Here is an 18,511-nt window from a genome sequence, read left to right as displayed (position 1 = left end):
TCTGACGCAATCGCACTTGATAATGTTATCGAGCCAATCGTTGATAAGCAATTGAAATTAGTTTAGTCGCTGCATACCGAGTTCCGCGGACCCTGAGCGGAAATCTCTAAGTCGACGAAATATCCTAAATAACATCTTGTAAGTGAATCCTTCAATTCGGAAATGTGACTTTCATATAATAATTCTTATTATATTCTCAGGTGGAGGTAGTTCGTTCATAGTTCATACATATCTGTTTTAGTACCTATTTATACCTAATAATACACCCTCCGAGGAGATGTTGCACAGATTCAACGGTAAACACTTGTCCATCTTCCTTATTGGAAGCCATCCTCTTCTAGCTCCCTGAGCAAATTCTCCAGCTTTGCCTTTTTTCCTCCCTTAGTCCTCCTGTCAGAAGGGCCATGCACTTTAACTCTCTCGTAGGCGCTGTAGATACCTCTCGAATCGGCATTGAGATGGACAACCTTCGGCTTGTGGCCCTTTGCGTTCTCGCGAGACCGTACACCACCATCATTACCTACCGCACCCGCTCTTCCGAGTCGAACACTACGATCTACTCTAGTCTTAGCACCCAAAGCCCATAGATCTCCCCACTTCGTCTTGCGTGCGTCATGGTATGCCTGCTTGCTGAAGCTCTTAGGAACCGTCCATCTCTCAATCTTTCCGGCAGGTGTGCATAGGTCAAGCGTTACGTGCCCGCGTCGCTTTAGAGGAGGGAGGATATTTCTAGGTAATGACAATGTGTTCGGTACTTCTGTATCGTTCTCATAGCCCTTAAATGCGCGATCAGTCATACTGCCGTTCTGTTTAGGTACGGTGACTGGCTTCATGTCGGGCAAAGTTCCACGTTGAATAGCGACAAAACTAAAGTTGATGTCTGTGTGGTTACGGTGCGAGGCACCAAGCACTTTTTGTAGGAATGAAGGGCGAATAAACCTCTGGCTGAAATGGCAAAAGTCCTTCCGGCCACTGCTGAGTCCAGGTGTCAGATACATGGGACACTCCTTGTGGTTAGTACATGGGGCAATAATCATGCCTGGCTCACGGACCCTTCGCTGCTCAATCTCGATATCATCAGGTCGAGGATCCGAAGTAGGTGAAACGATGAATTCATTTAATAACCGAGAACGAACATCCGCAACAGCTTCAAAGCCCCGTGGGTGACCTTTCTCCATGATGATGAGAATTCCACCATCGGGCGACAACATTTCCCACAGATTATCTAACAGAGCTTTGCGTTGGAATCCCTCTTTCAATGGTAATAGTAGATGGGAGGCGATAATAATGTCAAATGACTTCCTCTGCTGTGGCTTGTCACCTGCGTCTAGCATATCTGGGATGTTGGCAGAGTGTATATAATCTGGCAAGCGTGGGAGGAACGTAGTGTCATCAAGAAACCGCGATATCCGTTGGCGCAGCTGATTAGATCCAACCACAACCGTTTTTTTGCCTGGCGGTCCGTTGTTAGGCTTCTGGCTCCCTTCAGCCGTGAGATCCCATTCTGCTTGAAGGACTTGCTGCCAGGCCGCTAATCCCGCACCGCCTGCGCCGACATCAAGCACACGAGGGCCCTCGCCATTGCCCCTAGAAATGAGCTTGGAGATCCACTCCGAGCCTAGGCGTTTCCTGATTTCAACTAGGATCCCCATCGTAGACGCGTACATTCCTGGAAGGTTGATGGCAATATAAGCGTCTGCTTCGATCTCACTCATCTTGTGCTGACCTGCTGCCATGGCTACGGGTTTCTGCTCGGGACTTTTCCTCACTGCGGGAGTTGCAACCGAGTTTGGAAACCCGACGCCACCAAAAGCTCTCTCTGCTGCTTCTTTAATATGCTTGGTATCTGTTCGGTCGAGCAATTCGCTGATTGGGCCGACGAAGTCCTGTCTCGGTAACTGGATGGTTGAGGGTTGGGTTCTCCATTGGCCCATTCTCGTATACTGGTGAACGCGACTATCTTGGGTTCGGAACCTTGCATCTGGCTCGTCTTCGTCTTCTTCATATTCATGCTCATCATCTTCTTCCTCGGGATCTTCATCAATTTCCTCTTCATCAACTGCTCGCAGCTGGGTGCTTTCGAAGTCTTTTTGTAGTCTCAACAGAGCATCATACTCTCTCTGGCTTTTGGCCACGGCGCCAACATGACTTAACCCAGCTTCAGAGGGGAGTTGTTCTGAACTTTCCATGTTCGCTGAAGGAATATTTTGGGTATCATTGAAGCCTTTGGGGGTAGATATAGCAATATCAGTCCCGTAGATGAGTTCCTCTAGCTTCCCGTCTTCTATTTCCCGTAGTAGGATTTTCTTCGATAGACCGTAGGACGCATCTTCAGGGACAAAGTTAGATGTTGGCACGCCTACATCTTCTGGCCGAGTCTCTCGTAGAGGCTCGCCGTACAGTCGCTCGTATAACTTATATTCTTCTTCATTTAAATAACCCCTTGGTAAAGTGTCACCAAATGCGTCTTTTGCTTGTCGTACCACAACTTCGATATCGCTGGAGTTTGAACGGCTTTCCGTTGGTTGCGAATCTTCAAGTTTGCGCTTCGTCGTGGAGAAGAGGCGCACATTCGTCTTTCGACTTGAGGGTAAGCTTCTAATATTAGGATATGTCGACCGAGGCAAGGTTCGCGGGGCTTCAGATCGCAGGCTAGCAAAGCCATTCTCAAACAGGTTGAGGAGTCGAAGCCTACACTGAAGACATGGTCCCTGAGCTTTCGCTGCGGAAAGCATTGCGCCTGTTCTTCTTGAACCTTGAGCTTAAAAGAGAAGAAACAAATATATGTGTGAATGATGGCAAGGCAAAGGTTCGCGAACAACTTTTTCATATGTTAAGGAAATTTTAGACTAGCTCATGTACATTGAAAAGTTCCATCCACTTAAAAGACGGGTATTAGAATGCCACCCCGCAGTAGACCCATAGCCCGCATGCTCTAACGCAGCTCATAGATTTAAGGTTCCTACCATGCAGCTATCAAAGGCATTCGACAATCCAATGGGAAAGTAATGCACTAGCTTACCTATGTAAAACCGATAAACTAACAAAGCCTACCTACATAGGTAATCTAGGATAAGAGAAAGGTATTATTATTCTTGACAGAAAAATGTAATCCGTCTGAAAACTCAATTAGGCTGCTAAGTTACATCCCCAGGCGACCTACATTAAGTACTTGACATAATTATAAGATCAAGCAATCTTCACATTTACCACGTCTCCCACGTTTACTTACTAAGATCGGCCAATGTCCTAACCCCCCCACTAGGCCGAGCAGAACCGCCTTGTCCGCCAACTTTCTGCCCCTTAACATCGATCGGTGCCGGCGGTGCCCTCGGATTGTTAAGGTTGAATTGCGACCTTTCAGCCGCTTTATAGGGATCAAACTAGTTGGTATTGTTAACACCATGTTAAGTACCTATTTTACCAGATGCGGTGGCCAAAAGGATGTGACTTACTGAGAAGAGTGATACGAAGTAAAGTCCGAAGAATGTGAGAACAGTGTTGATGATATTGAAAGGACTGAACTTCCACGGCTGACCGCCTAGCGACTGACCACCTCGCCTCGCCGGTGTGCCAGAAGAAGGTAAGCCACCTCCCAGTGTTCTTCCGGGTGTAGTGAAAGATGCGCCCGGTACGCTCACGGTGGCCAACTTGACGGCCTTTTCGACGGCGGAAGTCAGGGCTGGGGGGTTCGCGCCCTGGATCGTTTCGATCACAGATCCGTTCTTGAAGATGAGGAAGGTCGGCATCGCGCGCACGCCATGGCTCTGAGCGATGGATTGTTGGTTATCGACGTTGACTTTGCAGAAGGTGATCTTGCCAGGCTTGGAATATTTCGTCGCTAGCGACTCGAAGGTAGGCGCGATCATTTTGCAAGGAGCGCACCAGTCGGCGTAGACTACATGATCATTTGTAAGCGGCCGGGCGGGATCGCAAACGATGCAACGGGTAAGAACTTACAGTCTGTGACTACGATGGTCGAAGACCCTAATATGCGCTGCCACTCATTCGAAGAGCTAATGTTTACGGTCATTTTGGCTATCTCGTTTGGTGATGTGTATATGTGTTGTTGACAAGACTGAACGAAGTTGCTGGAATCGTTGATGGGTAGATGGATGGATTGTAAGTGGATGGATTGTAAGTGGATCTTTGGCTGATGACGGGAAGCCGAGATAAAGCTGTCCAGATCTACAATCTAGGTACATATGTACCTAGGTACCATTCAACGCCACATTAGTAAGGTGTCTATACATAGATGTTACACAACGTTTATTATTGTTAGAGTATTTCTTGATATGACTTTTGTATTTACCAATTCTCCAAACATTTAAGTATAGGATTTACTTCAATTCCATTCAAGGTGTCAGGCCTTTTATTTCGTAGACTTGATAGACTCAATGGCACTTGACCTTAATATTCCAGCCTGCATCAGGAGCCCAGCTCATCCTTTACATCTCCCATCCCTTGAACAGCCTTTAAGAATCCAGATTGAAGGTCCATTAGTATCAATCCAAAAACTTTTTCCCGATATACCATGGCGCACCAATGTCATGTCTCTAGAATTTCCACAGCCGGCTGGTCCAGCACTTGCAAGGTTAACGTATCAGAAAATTTACGGGCAAGATGTCCGTCGTGGTGTCGTCGGCGATATGGTTCTACGAGACGAATATTTGGGTTGGGTAATGCCACAACCATCAAAGTAAGGGAATATTCATATCTCTCTAATCTAATCACATCTCGACATGAAGCTGTTTGGAGTACATACCGTAGGTACTTGTCACCATGTTCTATCACACTCATCACCTTGTGTATCTAGGCACATTGACTATTATGGCGTCACATTCGATCATCTAGTGCCTGCCGATAATCGAGACCCAGAGGTACTCCAAATCAACATTATCGAGATAGAGAATGATGGTGGCAAATACGCAAGTAAATGTTTACCATTTTCAATAGACCTAGCAGAATATGCCGGGAAGAAAATACTGGCTGTGCCAAGATGTTGTCAGAAGAGGAACGGAACGCAAGATTGGATGCGAGTAAATGACTCGGTCGCCGAGAGAGATCAAGAAAATTTAAAGCGGAATAAATTGGAAATGATCATACTAAATTAATCATCGGGTCTGAAGACTTGGGTGGCTTGGGGGCGTTATGTAGGGGGATGAACAACGTTGCTTCTTATCAACTCCGGCATGCTTTAAGTGATTGTGGCTTGCAGTTTTCTATGGCAGTGGTCTACATATCATAATTTTCATTATTACTATGCACCCTTCCATTGTAAGAGCAATATATGCTAACTATATCTGATGTTGACGGCATCGAATAGCTCTTTGAGTGATGATCCACACAGCAAGAATCTAAGTAGGTAGATATATATGTACTACCTACGCCAACTCAATAGGGCTATTGTCATTCTAAGATATAATGTCGGTCGTTGTTCTGATCCTCTCATTGCGTACAACTAAGATTTGAGACTATCCAAAATCAAGATACAAATAGCTATCAGATATATGCCAAGTAACATACAAGGCTCAACTAGGAGGTTAATAAGGAGCGTGCAAGTTCTTCATCCAACCAGTAACAGCCAGAAACCAACTCAAAAGAGAAATATATGATCAATTCTCAGCACACTTGTAAGAACCCTTCAATACGAATCATATTCCGGGGGGACTATAGTCCGTAGTCTTGCTTGATCAAGTCAGCTGCTCTCTCAGCAAATGCATAAACAGTAGACTGCATATTAGCAGTACTGTTGAGCGGGATCGCACTGGCATCCACAATACGAAGGCTATCTACGCCATAGACCTTCAACTTCGGGTTCACGACGCCCCCTTTTTCCTCCGGCAGCATTGCGCAGGTTCCTCCCATATGCCACATAGATATCGTGCTGGTGCGCAAGTATTTCTTGGCTGTCTCAATATCGGTGAGGTGAGAAGCGGGGTCGCGACGAACTAGGGGCTGCTTTAGCAATTTGCTGAAAGGCGATGACTTGGCGATAGTGTCGAGGTAGAGCATATGTCGTGCATACACTTCGATGTCAATCTCGTTGGAGAAGTAATTAAGGTCGATGGTGGGCGCAGCCAATGGATCGTTAGATGCGATGTGAACACTTCCTCGTGAAAGGGGCTGAGAAAGCGTGGCGACGAGTGCAATAAAATTTCCGGGTATAGGTCCGGATGGCGAGTCTGAGTTGGGGTCGACCGGAAGAGGATGCTGTCTTATAAGCGAGCAATACGCCGCCGAAGGCTGATTTGAGTCTAGTAATATCTTTTCGGCGAACTCATAGTATGATCGTTCTCGGTTTTCACTAGGGCCATTGCCACAAGGACGATGCTGAGCAAGTAGCTGCTTGATTTCTTCCTGGCCCTTCTCAGAAAGGTAATCAACCATCGGAAGGTATGCATATGTGTTGACCCCCATGGATGCCAGTAAGCCTATTTGATCTACAGTGTAATCCTGCATGGCTTTTTCTAGGGCTTCTGGTTCTTGCCTTAACACCGAATCAAGCGTTTCTATGCCTTCTGCCACCTCGTAGCTAATACTACAAACAGGATGATCGTAAAGGTTCTCTCCGACACCAGGAAGATCTTGAACGATTTCGATTGAATTGTTTCGTAGTATCGATTTGTTGCCAATACCTGATAGCTCAAGAAGCTTAGGAGATTGGAGAACGCCGGCAGCAAGAATAACTTCCTTAATGGCGGCTACTGCTTGTACGTTATCGCCATGTCTGTACTGAACCCCAATAGCCTTTGTACGATGGCCATCTTTGAACAGAATTCTCTCTACAGTCGCATTTGTAAGGACTTTAAGGTTAGTCCTGTATTTAACAGGGTTGTAGTATGCTGAAGTTGCATAACTTCTTTCTTTCCTCGCTGGGTCGACGCTGGAGAGGGAGGTAAAGGCCCCGACGGATATTCCTAGAAATGGGTCATTCGATACGTGATAGCCTTTGTTTTTGAATGTTGTCATCCAAGCTTCGCGTACGGGATGCTCTGGATTTCCGGCGTATGATAGTTGGAGTGGGCCGTTAGGGGTATCGTATGGAGAATACCCATCTATTCCAAGCACCTTTCTTGATGATTGATCAATTACGGGAGGTTTAAATGCCTTTGAATAATACTCCTTCATTGTGTCCCAGTTCCATCCGTCATTACCAAGTGTTCCCCAAGCATCGAGCGATGCATTGGTTGGGGGAACAAAAATTTGCGCGTTGATAGCGCTTGACCCTCCGAGGGCTTTTCCTTGGTATAAATTGACTGATCTTCCATTGAGACTCAACTTATAGAGTATTAACCCGGAGTTTTTGATACCAGGGGTGTGGAGTTACTTACCTGAGGCTCACTTTTAAAATTCCAGTCCGCTTGTGATCCAAGCAAAGCCGGGTGGTGTGCTGGTGTTTTTATTCGTGGATCATCACTCAAGTCGGCCCCAGCTTCCAAGACGAGAACGCGCTGGCTTGGATCTTCAGATAAACGGGTAGCTACGACAAGACCTGCCGTGCCTCCCCCTATAATCACGAAGTGGTACTCCCCTGAATCTGTCATGGTCAAGAAGAGCACCTAGGAAGACTAATGATTCATTAGAAGTTCTAGACAATGAAAATTGTCAGATATTCTTTATGTTTAATGTAGGTAGGGATGAACAGAGAATAGACAAAGATCTCGTATATATATGCTGGTTACGAGAATTGTCTTTCTCACATGCCTCACACATTTCTTAATCACGCCCTCCAAGCCAACAAACGCAACATAGATGGAACGATTTAATATATTACAGTGCTCGGCACTCTAGTATTCCAATTCGCCTCTTGTCTACTATTGATAACATTCAGGCTTTCCCCGCTCCGCCCGCCGTTCCACAGCGTTGATAATGCCTCTTCCACCAGGCGCAATGCAAGTGACAGTAGTGGGTATTGTCTCAGGCAGTCTTTCGCTTATTTTCATTGGCTTGAGATTATGGTCGAGATATATTTTACAAGCCACACTTGCTTTTAATGACTATATGGCAATTACAGCAATGATTGTCACTGCTGGTATGATCTCTTCTTATATTCTAGGTATTTCTATTGAGCCCTTTGAATGGCAAACTGCAGTCATTACTAAACAACTGCAATAGCTAGCTTCATTGGTGGCCTCGGATACCACGTCGAAGAACTTTTAATGACAACTCCCCTATTCTATGCTCACTTCTTGAAGGTTTGTTAATTCTTGAAGTTCTTCTAATCCATCTCTAATAGTATTCGCATTCTAGTTATTCGTAGCTGGAGAGCTACTCTGGGCAGCAGCAAATTCAAGTGTCAAGTTTTCAATTCTCTCCCTTTATACATCTATATTCCCTAATCAGAAATTTGTTTACATCTGTTATGTAACTATGGTCATCAATATGGTTTACCTGGTCACCGTAATCTTGGAGACATTTCTTCTGTGCAAACCAGTTCGGTACACCTGGGACAAAAGTATTCAAGATGGAAAATGTACAGGGCAAGATATCGCATATATCGTTGCTGGTATCACCAACCTCGCTCTTGATGTTTTTGTAGTATTGTTGCCAATGCCAATGCTACTTCGCTTACATATGTCGTTGGCAAAGAAATTAGTAGTCATCACAATGTTCAGTGTTGGCGCGGTGTAAGCATCCCAGTTTCGAAGGCACAATTTACTGTATCAGCCATTGACTAACTTCAATAGTATTTGGGTTTTCTCTTTATTGCGCGTCATCTGGCTATTCGAATTTGACTTAGGTGATATAACGTATTCCAGCCCCACGGGCGTTATTTACGCGATCTTGGAGCCAGCTCTTGGAGTTATCAATGCATGCGTCCCAACTATCAAGCCTGCTGTAAATAGGGTTACTAGTCTTTGCCAAAATTGGCGGAATAGGAAAGAAGTTAGTACTGTGACCACATCCGGCCCACCATCAAATGAGCAGAACGCTTACCGTACAACATACGATGGCTTCAGTGTTAGTTACTTACCTATCGAAAACTCGATCTCCTCACACAGTACTCATGAGATACATTGTTCTGGTAGAAGTTTGGGGACTGGAGATGGTATTACTGTTACTCGACAGTGGGAAGTAACTGTGGGAAGTTAATCACACCCATGAGGAAGAGGAGTAAATAAAGGCTGAAGCAGCTGGAAATATTCTAAATATATGGAGTCATTGAAATGGTGTTTTTAATACTTGACTAGTAAAATTATTTTTCCCCCACAGTTTTGATGTTTTGAACAATGGTTCACTGTTACTAATTGTACAGATTTAGATAGTTAGAGGACTGGCATATGTCAGTCAAGGATATCAAGTGTGTATATACACCTAATATCAAGGCAATATCGAATACCGATTAGTGATATCTAGTGTATTAAACCTTCCATTAGCTGCTATTGCCTGTTATGTTATGGCTTTATGATACTTTATAAATACCTACCTACCTACCTACCTATACATCCGTCTATCGAGGTCATTAATACCTGCCTATGGAGTTAGTCTAAGACTTACCAATGAGAAAATACGCACGGTATATACCTTGGAGGTGGTTAAATAAAACATTCGTTACACATTGAAGGCTAATGTTCTAGATGTAGTTGTTGAAATCTGTTGTCTACGAGGTATTGTTATTAATAAGCCTCGCTATCCTTCAATAGATTATTAGCTGATATAAATGAGATGTTTAACCTAGTTTTACTATAACGATAGTGTTGACGGAAAATATTTCCTTATTTCACGTGGCTTAGTCTAGATAGCTTACCTTTTATAGACCCCAGCAGATCAAAATAGACAGCTCGCGGGGTTCCAGTTATACCCCTTTTAGGCTCAAGTTCCCATCGGAATATACGACATACCAATAAAGATATGCTGTCCACAAGTAATTTTTCAAGGTTGCGATTGGTGTACCTTTTATCATATTTAGGCTAATTTCCAATCATGGAATGTAAATATGTAGGTTAGGCATGTTGAGTACGAGACCTCACAAAGTTCACCCTGTAACCTAATATATTCGTATACGTAGTATTTAGGCCATGGCATTCAATTCTTATCTTATCTATCATTTAAGTAATGGAATGCCCATTGCCGAGGACAAATTGCCTACTGTTTACTCGATGACGAGGAGCTGAATCACGCATCACATCCAACACGCGTCGAGCTGACGGCAACGTCGTCGTACCAGAAGGTGTTAGTATCACCGCCGTAGGACTCCCATCCAAAGTAGACACCAGTGATTTTAGGCTTGGTGGTGCTTCTCTGCCACTGGCCTGCGTTGGCGTTGGTGCTACCAGATTTGACAGTAAGACCATCGATAGCCTTGCCGTTCAACCAAGTCTCAATGGTGCCATCGGTTCCTACGTGGTACTCGAAACATTGCCAGTCACCGGTAGGAAGGGCGGTGGAAGCGGCAATGCCTTGCGGGGAGAGGTCAGGAAGGGTAGCATCATCAGATTCGCGGTTGTACATCAGGATCTTGCTCTGACCACCAATTCTTAGGTGCTTCTTGTCGCCTTGGGAAGAGTCGGGCATGGTGATGAAAGAGACGTGAGAGTCAGTTAGGGCCTTGGAGGCTTTGCTGTAAGAGGATTGGTATTAGCATTGCCTTTTATGAAGATTGCTTCGTCCCTCAAGGATCCTACTACTACAACAGCTGAACTTACAGATAAGTCCTCACATAAACATCTCCGCTGGGGACTTTCGTCGTGCCAAAGAAGATGTGTCCACAGTAACCACCTGCGCCATCAACCCTCACGGAGTTCTTCCCACTGTGAGCGGTAGAGCTATCAAGGGTGACTTTACCGCCCTGGTTACAGTCGTTCGCGTACGTAGGCCATGCAGCTGCGTCTAATCCACCTTCGAAGTCATCAGAGACTTGGGCGAAGGAGAAGGGTAGGAGAGCAAGGGCGAGGAGACCGAATTGGCGGAACATCGTCACGAATGGATTGTCGTAGGTGATAGGTGAATGTGCGGCGGAAAAGACAGAACTCCAAGAACTCCAAGAACTGGGCGGGTTGAAGGTATTTACGTGGATACTATAATATACCTATGCTCAAATTCGCATCCCGGGCACCCTCCCTCCGTTGCCGCATGGTTGTATTATCATCTCCTTCCGTCCACCCTCTCTTCTCCACAATTCGGAACTTCAAACCAGGTTTTCCGAATATACGGCCCGCTCTCCGAATAGCAGGTGGGTGCAAATTGATTCTCGCATTACCAATTCGACGGAAATGAAATTATACATTAAATTTCCATATCAGCATCAGAACAGGTTCTAGCGAAACACAAACATCTTACTTCTAGCTAGACAGTGAAATACATTTTGAATGGGGTATGAGTTTACCAAATGCCCTTGCTGGTCTGACATGCATCACATCTGTTAAGTCTTAAGCATTAAGATATAATCGGCCTGGTATTATGTATTATATATAATAGAGAAACATACCTAGTTTATAAAGGTACCTGGGTAGGCATTGTTTTCAAGAATCAAGACACTTTACTATACATAGGTACCTAGGTTAGGTGTTCAATTGTACTCAAGGTAGTTAATATGAGGAGAAATATGAATAGTTAAACAGGGGCGACATAATATAGTGAGTGGATATGATTGGACTATTGAATTATGCATATCATATCTATCACGCTATACTTAATCGGGGAGGCGGTAAGAAAGGTGGTGAGATTTTGCCGGCGGAGTTTTCCTAAAGTCAATTCGAAGCCAGAAATTTCATTTTGCGCCATGTGAAATGTGATGTCTTCGGAAGTGAGCTTACAATTCTTACAGACACACCCCTAACTTCAATCACCTGCTACAAAATGGCAAGCTATGAACAAGACAGACATAAGGTAAGTTGATGTATCATAAACTCATACAAGTTATAAATCTAATCGGCCTGCAGAAACGTCGCCTTACAAAAGATGGCGACTACGTAGATACATCGAAGCCGAGTGCCTTCTTTAAACCTATTCAGGGCCGGGACTGGACCATCTCCGTAGCCGTTCCAGGTAGCGTTCTTTCAACGTCAGTCACATTCGCTAGTACACCTACCAGTCAGCTTTTGTGACAAACTCACTGAACTTAGATTCTAGCTGTCGCCGAGATGACCAACGCACAGGCGTTGTTTCACACATTGCGCGTGCCCTCGCCGTGTTCAGCATAGACGAAATCGTCATATTTGATGACTCGCATCCGGACACGCGACCTAGGAACATCGATCCTGCTGGATATACGGGCGATCTCGACCCCTGTGGGTACCTCGATCATCTACTGCAGTATCTAGAGATGCCGCCGTTTATGCGACGGACACTACTACCCATTCACCCCAATCTAAGAGGTGCAGGGCTTATGGCAAGCTTGGACATCCCCTCGCACCCGCACTCCACCGACTGGCTGCCGTATTGCGAGGGTGTGACGGTGGCTGGAACACCGAAAGGTGGCAAGGGAACGCTCGTGGATGTGGGTAGAAAGGAGCCAGTGACTATCAGCGACGAAATCCCGCCAAAGACCCGAATTACTCTTAATATTGACGAGAACGACTTATCAAGGGCAGAGCCGGTAGACCCTAGCGCACCACGTGCTGAAGGAGGTTACTATTGGGGCTTCTCAGTGCGACGTTGCGATTCGCTTGCAAACGTCTTTGAAGAGTGTACCTACGAGGGTGGCTACGACTTAAACATCGGGACGTCCGAACGCGGTGTGTCTATATCGGAGGCATTTCCGGAGCGAAAGAAAAAGGATGCGGTGGCCTTCAATCACCTTCTAATTGTCTTTGGCGGACCCCGAGGCCTTGAGAATGCTGCAGAAAACGACCCGCAATTGAATGGCATGGGAATTGTCAAGGGGAGGACCAAGGAACTTTTTGATCATTGGGTCAATATCCTGCCAGGACAAGGAAGCAGAACTATCAGGACGGACGAAGCTCTATTTATCGGTTTGACAGGCCTACGGAAAATATGGGAAGGAAGGTGAATGAACAAGATATCTACCTAACCTACTGTCCTCTAGGGACTTTGAAGAGTAAATTTTGCAGGCAAGTAATCGATACCCTATTCGAGATTTCCTACTAGAGTTGATGTTCCTATTTTCCGAGACGCGGTCCAATGGATAACAGATCAGTATCATCAGCCTTCAGTTCCCATCCCTTCCCTCTGAATCGCTTGGGCCAGATCCCGTTTCGGCCAGGGGCTAGAATCCCATTCGGGTCTAATACATCCTTGATTGTCTCATTGAAGCGCATAAACGCCGAATTGTTCCAATTGTATGTTCCGGCTACTTGGTCGGCGAAAAGAATGTGTGTGCGATACTCGCCGAACCCCTTTTCTGCGCATTCCTTTATCATTTCTCTCATGAGTTTAATGGCGGATGCCTTCATATCCGCATCGGCCCTATCGTATATCATGTTGGTGATATAATGAATCTCACGACCTGCCACGCAAAGGGTAGGAAATAGGTCAAACCCATGACGCTCATGCGCCTTGACAATTATGTCGTGAATAGTACGCGCATCCTTGCCACGCGTTGGGGCTATTGGACTAAAGAATAGATGACCACTATTCGGTAGCCAGTTTAGCCATTCGAGCTCACGGAGGACAGGAACGCCACTGCAGACCAATACGCGGTCGTGCAAATAATGATCAGATGGTAGATCAGAGGGTAAGAAGAACTTGGAGCCGGGGATCTTGAAAAATGCAGCCTTGATAACTTCCAGTTGTGCTGCGATGGATGCGGATGGACCATATTGCGTTCCATAGAAGATCCAGGAACAGTCACCCAAGGGCAACTCAGCAGCCGCAGATCGAACCTCTTCACGCGTTATGGGGCCAGAGCCATCGTGAAAATCCGACTTCCGTCGACCGGTGACACTGATCTCCTGAATTACATGACGCAGCTGCGGGATATTCCCCAATACACCCTTCTGCGCCAAAGGCCGAATGAGATCAACGATTTGCTCGAAGTCGTCATCGCGCGGGAACGTGAAGCAGTAGGATTGGTGTTCTGTTTCTGGCATCAACTGCATTCCCATCTTAGTCACGATGCCGAAATTGCTCTGGGAGAATATACCGTCGATCGATGGACCGAAGGCATGTTGGAATGACTGCCAAGTAGGATTGTCCGCCCCGTCCGGGCCCGGCAGAGCTCCCATACCCGTACGCAGTAACTCGCCGTTAGGCAAGACAACCTCCATGCCGCAGCGGTTTGCGAAATGGTCGCCGTACGGTGTGTATCCAACACCGCGGTCAATCGCATTACCTATTACGCTACCGCCACCTAGGTCAGGTGTATCGATCCATAAAGGGAGTTTTCTGTTTTGAATTTCCTCGTAAAGCCGGAAGTATGTTACTCCAGGTTCGACGAGGCAACTCGCGTTCTCAGCATCGATGTTCAGAATCTCATGCATCCGCCTGCCGAGATCAACGATCACACCCCCTGGGATTCGGGGTGCTGCGCCGCCATAGCCCAAGTTTCTGCCGATGGAGATGGGATAAATCGGGATGCCGAATTTATTTGCCCAACGTACCGTGGTCTGGACTTGCTCCGTTGATCCGGGATACACGGCCGCACTGCTAACGAGCTCCTCCTGGTCCGTGATATGAAAAGCGTCGTGGGTATTTGGATGCTGCATATACCATCCATCCACCAATGGTTTATCATTGACTTCGACATTTTCGTCTCCTATTGCGTCCTGAAGCTCCTTGATAGCTGCTTCAAAGTCTTCCAGAGACACATCTGGTGGAAGGCGTATAGGGTTCTTCCTCGGACGGCTAACCGGCAGCGTGCGGTTTGACAGCAGGCGATCTCGTGCAGCTTGGGCTTCCTGCTTAAGTCTCACAGGCACGCCGCTGTACTTCTCCTTTATCGCAAGGGTTATTCCTGGAGCAACTTCTGTCGCCATGATGATAATAATATGATTCCTTCAAACTATGAAAGGACCCCCAATTTCTTTCAAGGAAGCTTGGTGAAGTTGAGGTCTCGACTGCCTTCGAACCCCATCTTCTTATTGAAGTTTATCCAAACTCACTAACCACGCCATGTTCCAAGTTCTCCAACAATGAGCGTCACCATGTAAGGATATAGGCGGGGTTGGATTTAGGGGATCCTCGGCAGATGCGTCCTTGCATCTTGCGCATATCTAATGCCTATTTCTGAGAACATCATCGATCATGCCCCTATTTGTACGATGTCTCGTTGGCATTCTTGATAGGATTGATCGGGCATTATCTAAGATACAATTCTTATGTTACTCAACATATAGGGTCCTAAATGTTTACCTATCTAACAGTGCAATTTATATGGCAATTTATTTAATATGTTCAAATTCAGACCATAACCTCGCAAACAGACAGCGAATATATCGATTAGATAATCACATAGGACTCAACCCTGGTAGTCGGTAGAATTAATAATGAGGCTAGCCGCTGAGTGGTCGATTCGGTAATTCATATATCACATTCGGCTGCTACGACGGCATCTAAAGATCCTGAAAAGGGGGGTTCGCCCCCAATACACCGAGGTCAGGGATGCTACCAAATCATATTCTGCATGGAGTTGGGGAATCCCTAGCAGCTGAAAGAGGATATAATATACATAAAAGTCCGAAGATGCGGGTCGAGAACAACGTACCGTCGCATCAATACAATGTACCACGGTAAAATGGACGCAACTCGATGGATCTGTATTGTTATTAGTGACTTGTCGGCGGGGAATCTGCTGATGTTCCCTTCGGCATGGAAAGAAGGCAGTCCCGGCCCTAAATATGGGGACCCCCGGATTCTCACCAAGGCTCATCCCGCCGAATCGTACCCATTCCTTAAATTCCACTGGATTTAAACGCAGCGGTACATGTGATAGTAGAGCTTGCCCGTCATGACTATCAACTGCATAAAAAAAGAGCCTATTAAAGGTGAGTTAACTGGATTAACTACCTAACCTAGGCTTTTGCCACGATTTTATGCATGCGAGCTTAAAAATATTACTAACTCTCAATTATAAGTCATCGTTATCGGTGCCGGTCTTGGCGGATGCGCCTGCGCGCTGGCTCTTAAACATCATGGTCACGATGTGGTTGTTTATGAGAGGCTGAAGGCATTCCGACGACTGGGTGACTCGCTGGGGCTAGGGGAGAATGCGCTCAAGCTACTCGAGCGTTGGGGAGGCAAGTCTCTATACCATAAACTAATCAGCATCGGCAATCAAGCCCCTGACATGCAAATCCGCCGCTGGCACGACGGTAAGATTCTCGCGCAGCAGCCGTTGATGGATATGGCAGGCTACATCGGTCATCGCGGGGACTACCACGAAGCCTTCATCCAAGCTGTGAAAGACGCTGGTATAGAGATACAAATGGGCCGCGAAGTTGTCGCATACGATGAGTTTAAGCCATGTGTGATATTTGCCGACGGCACAGAGGATAGAGCAGATCTCATTGTGGGTGCCGACGGTATAAAGTCGCGTGCGCGGGAGCTTGTATTGGGATTTGAAGACGCACCGAAGAGCAGCGGATACTCATGCTATCGGGCTTATTTCCCCGGAAAGCATCTGAGGGAAGACCCCCTGTGTCGCGAGTTTGTAGACCACGACTGTGTTAATATTTGGTATGCCAAACAAGTACCCGTCCCTGAAGTCAAGTCAGTCCGAAAGCATGTACTAAAGATAATAATCTAGGATCGGCGAAGATACACATCTAGTTCAGAATACTCTCCGGAATGGCGATGAGTTCAACTGGATCGTAACGCGCAAGCTATCTCACGAAGCTGATATGGTGATCAAAGAGTCGTGGTTCCAGGAGGGAAACATGGACGAGGTGAAGAAGTCGCTACAAGATTTAGACCCGCGGATACGCGCCGCCGTAGAGAAAACCGAATCATGCCTGGATTGGAGTAAATACTACCTCTCCTCATCTGTACCGTGAATCATACCTAACTAACGTTTTTTAAAATAAAGAAATCTGCTACAGAGACCCTCTCCCTACATGGGTATCCAAGAGCCACAAAATTGCGCTCCTAGGCGATAGCTGTCACCCGCATCTGCCAACAAGCGCACAGGGCGCAAGTCAAGCAACAGAAAGCGCCGGCGTGCTTGCAATCTGCTTGAAACTAGCTGGAAAGGACGATATTCCCTTGGCAGTAAGAAGCCTCCTATTTTCTCCCTAAACTGATGTACTGTTATACCGATGTAGTTATTAATCTAACCAACCCCTTATAACTAGACCAGATGCTACGAGAAGTTGCGGTTTGGAAGGACTAGAGCCAGTCAGACGAACGGGGAGGACTTGAGGGACCGCTGGCACAACGCGCTCAAGAACGTGGGCGAAGGCGTCGAGATCGATCCCGAAACGGTCAAGATGCGGAATAGGTGGTTGTACGCGTTTGACGCGGAGGCAGATACGATGGAGCGCTGGGACGAAGTTTCGGCGTTGGTTTCGGATGAATTGAAGACTGGGAAGATTACGCCGTTGTGTTAATGTCACGTAGTAAGGGTCGTAAGCAAAGATGTGCTATATTATATTTCTATCGTTCACTTAGATCCTCGCTTTGTAAATAATTTCACGTCCAGCTACTTGACCTGAGTTTCTCCTATACTCATGGTAGGTTAGGTAGTTATATAGGTAAGGGGGAAGATATAGGACTACATTGGCATCATTCATTTCTTACGACTCCAACAAGTACACTTTTTGAGGTTTTATATATTATTCTAATTACATTCTCTTCAGAGTAATAGGTAGTTTCTACATCGCACATCTTTGTGCGCTCAGCGCCGAGGGTCTTCAATGTCATTTAATAACCTATAAACACGGCCACGACAAATGTAGCAATCCAACTAAACATTAATGCATCCAACACGTTCAGGAGCTTCTGCGTTCGTATCTCTGCCTCTTCGTAGTCACCCATTTTCGGCAGACTGCCCGTGATCCCAGGGGTCTTTCCAGTCCAGAAACCCCGGATATGTTCCCTCGCAAAGTAGACGGCGACGACCGTCGCAACCGGGGCTGAGTAGCGCAGCAGAACCCCGTATATGGAGCCACGACGGGCGAGCAGTACCGACATGAAAAATGAGAATAGCAGCGCGACGACGCCGGTAGTCTGCGTGGCGTACGTCTTTTTGCGCTGGTGCTCGGCCTCGGTAGAGACTTTGGCTAGGTTTTTTGTTGCATTGTCGTATTTTTGGAGGTTGGTGATGGCGATGTAAGATTGCTTGCCGCCGTAGATTGCCAAGGCGGCTTGGGCAAGATGAAGGATTTGTAAGAGCATTTCTAGAACGGTCACTTAAAGAGTTAATACGATGTTGGTGATAAGCAATGGTAATAGAGTAGAATGTAAATGGAAGAATTGATGTGTGAGATATTTTAAAAACTGACTCATCGAAGCCGTGGAATTGATCTTATAATGGAGTATAGATAGGTACCTATGAGGTAGTGAAGCAAGTAATAATGACGGCTTGACTATTTGGTATTTGGTGATATGACGTAATAAATCCGACACGATATCAACCAAAACCAAGTCACCTTTACCCCCCTTCCCCTATTCC

General features: G+C 46.2%; 9 protein-coding genes across 9 annotated transcripts; 3 read left to right on the top strand and 6 right to left on the bottom strand.

Annotated features, from left to right (window-relative positions):
• Positions 1–38: 38 nt before the first annotated feature.
• F4813DRAFT_342310 (mitochondrial small ribosomal subunit Rsm22-domain-containing protein) lies at positions 39–2,833 on the bottom strand. The gene has a single exon (XM_049241391.1). It carries the CDS (start codon positions 2,733–2,735, stop codon positions 318–320), a length of 2,418 nt encoding a protein of 805 aa, XP_049104873.1. The 5' UTR covers positions 2,736–2,833; the 3' UTR covers positions 39–317.
• A 4-nt stretch (positions 2,834–2,837) lies between these two features.
• Positions 2,838–4,128, bottom strand: F4813DRAFT_342309 (thioredoxin-domain-containing protein). The gene is made up of 3 exons (XM_049241390.1): positions 3,961–4,128; positions 3,456–3,898; positions 2,838–3,383 (listed from the first exon to the last, which is right to left on the bottom strand). Exons 1-3 carry the CDS (start codon positions 4,031–4,033, stop codon positions 3,225–3,227), a joined length of 675 nt encoding a protein of 224 aa, XP_049104872.1. The 5' UTR covers positions 4,034–4,128; the 3' UTR covers positions 2,838–3,224.
• A 1,264-nt stretch (positions 4,129–5,392) lies between these two features.
• On the bottom strand, positions 5,393–7,709 carry F4813DRAFT_14365 (GMC oxidoreductase). The gene is made up of 2 exons (XM_049238862.1): positions 7,335–7,709; positions 5,393–7,281 (listed from the first exon to the last, which is right to left on the bottom strand). The coding sequence occupies exons 1-2, from the start codon at positions 7,545–7,547 to the stop codon at positions 5,671–5,673; spliced, it is 1,824 nt and encodes a 607-aa protein (XP_049104871.1). The 5' UTR covers positions 7,548–7,709; the 3' UTR covers positions 5,393–5,670.
• Positions 7,710–9,324, top strand: F4813DRAFT_342302 (uncharacterized protein). Its single transcript, XM_049241389.1, has 4 exons — positions 7,710–8,059; positions 8,119–8,198; positions 8,254–8,630; positions 8,691–9,324. The coding sequence occupies exons 1-4, from the start codon at positions 7,873–7,875 to the stop codon at positions 9,094–9,096; spliced, it is 1,050 nt and encodes a 349-aa protein (XP_049104870.1). The 5' UTR covers positions 7,710–7,872; the 3' UTR covers positions 9,097–9,324.
• Positions 9,325–9,950: 626 nt separating this feature from the next.
• Positions 9,951–11,555, bottom strand: F4813DRAFT_342294 (uncharacterized protein). The gene is made up of 3 exons (XM_049241388.1): positions 11,432–11,555; positions 10,650–11,362; positions 9,951–10,564 (listed from the first exon to the last, which is right to left on the bottom strand). The coding sequence occupies exons 2-3, from the start codon at positions 10,916–10,918 to the stop codon at positions 10,120–10,122; spliced, it is 714 nt and encodes a 237-aa protein (XP_049104869.1). The 5' UTR covers positions 10,919–11,362; positions 11,432–11,555; the 3' UTR covers positions 9,951–10,119.
• A 17-nt stretch (positions 11,556–11,572) lies between these two features.
• F4813DRAFT_14328 (DUF171-domain-containing protein) lies at positions 11,573–12,971 on the top strand. Its single transcript, XM_049238859.1, has 3 exons — positions 11,573–11,832; positions 11,886–12,007; positions 12,076–12,971. The coding sequence occupies exons 1-3, from the start codon at positions 11,803–11,805 to the stop codon at positions 12,953–12,955; spliced, it is 1,032 nt and encodes a 343-aa protein (XP_049104868.1). The 5' UTR covers positions 11,573–11,802; the 3' UTR covers positions 12,956–12,971.
• A 39-nt stretch (positions 12,972–13,010) lies between these two features.
• On the bottom strand, positions 13,011–15,388 carry F4813DRAFT_14333 (putative vanilly-alcohol oxidase). Its single transcript, XM_049238860.1, has one exon. It carries the CDS (start codon positions 14,877–14,879, stop codon positions 13,065–13,067), a length of 1,815 nt encoding a protein of 604 aa, XP_049104867.1. The 5' UTR covers positions 14,880–15,388; the 3' UTR covers positions 13,011–13,064.
• Positions 15,389–15,572: 184 nt separating this feature from the next.
• F4813DRAFT_342292 (putative monooxygenase) lies at positions 15,573–17,685 on the top strand. The gene is made up of 5 exons (XM_049241387.1): positions 15,573–15,887; positions 15,978–16,578; positions 16,649–16,863; positions 16,928–17,109; positions 17,193–17,685. The coding sequence occupies exons 1-5, from the start codon at positions 15,851–15,853 to the stop codon at positions 17,445–17,447; spliced, it is 1,290 nt and encodes a 429-aa protein (XP_049104866.1). The 5' UTR covers positions 15,573–15,850; the 3' UTR covers positions 17,448–17,685.
• F4813DRAFT_342290 (uncharacterized protein) lies at positions 17,686–18,455 on the bottom strand. The gene has a single exon (XM_049241386.1). The coding sequence runs from the start codon at positions 18,232–18,234 to the stop codon at positions 17,761–17,763; it is 474 nt and encodes a 157-aa protein (XP_049104865.1). The 5' UTR covers positions 18,235–18,455; the 3' UTR covers positions 17,686–17,760.
• Between the last annotated feature and the right edge of the window lie 56 nt (positions 18,456–18,511).

Source organism: Daldinia decipiens, assembly GCF_022478715.1.
Source record: "Daldinia decipiens strain CBS 113046 unplaced genomic scaffold F4813scaffold_1, whole genome shotgun sequence".
In the NCBI taxonomy this organism is placed as follows: Eukaryota; Fungi; Ascomycota; class Sordariomycetes; order Xylariales; family Hypoxylaceae; genus Daldinia; species Daldinia decipiens.
Note: the sequence above shows the minus strand (reverse complement) of the source record. Positions and strands in the feature narration are given on the sequence as shown.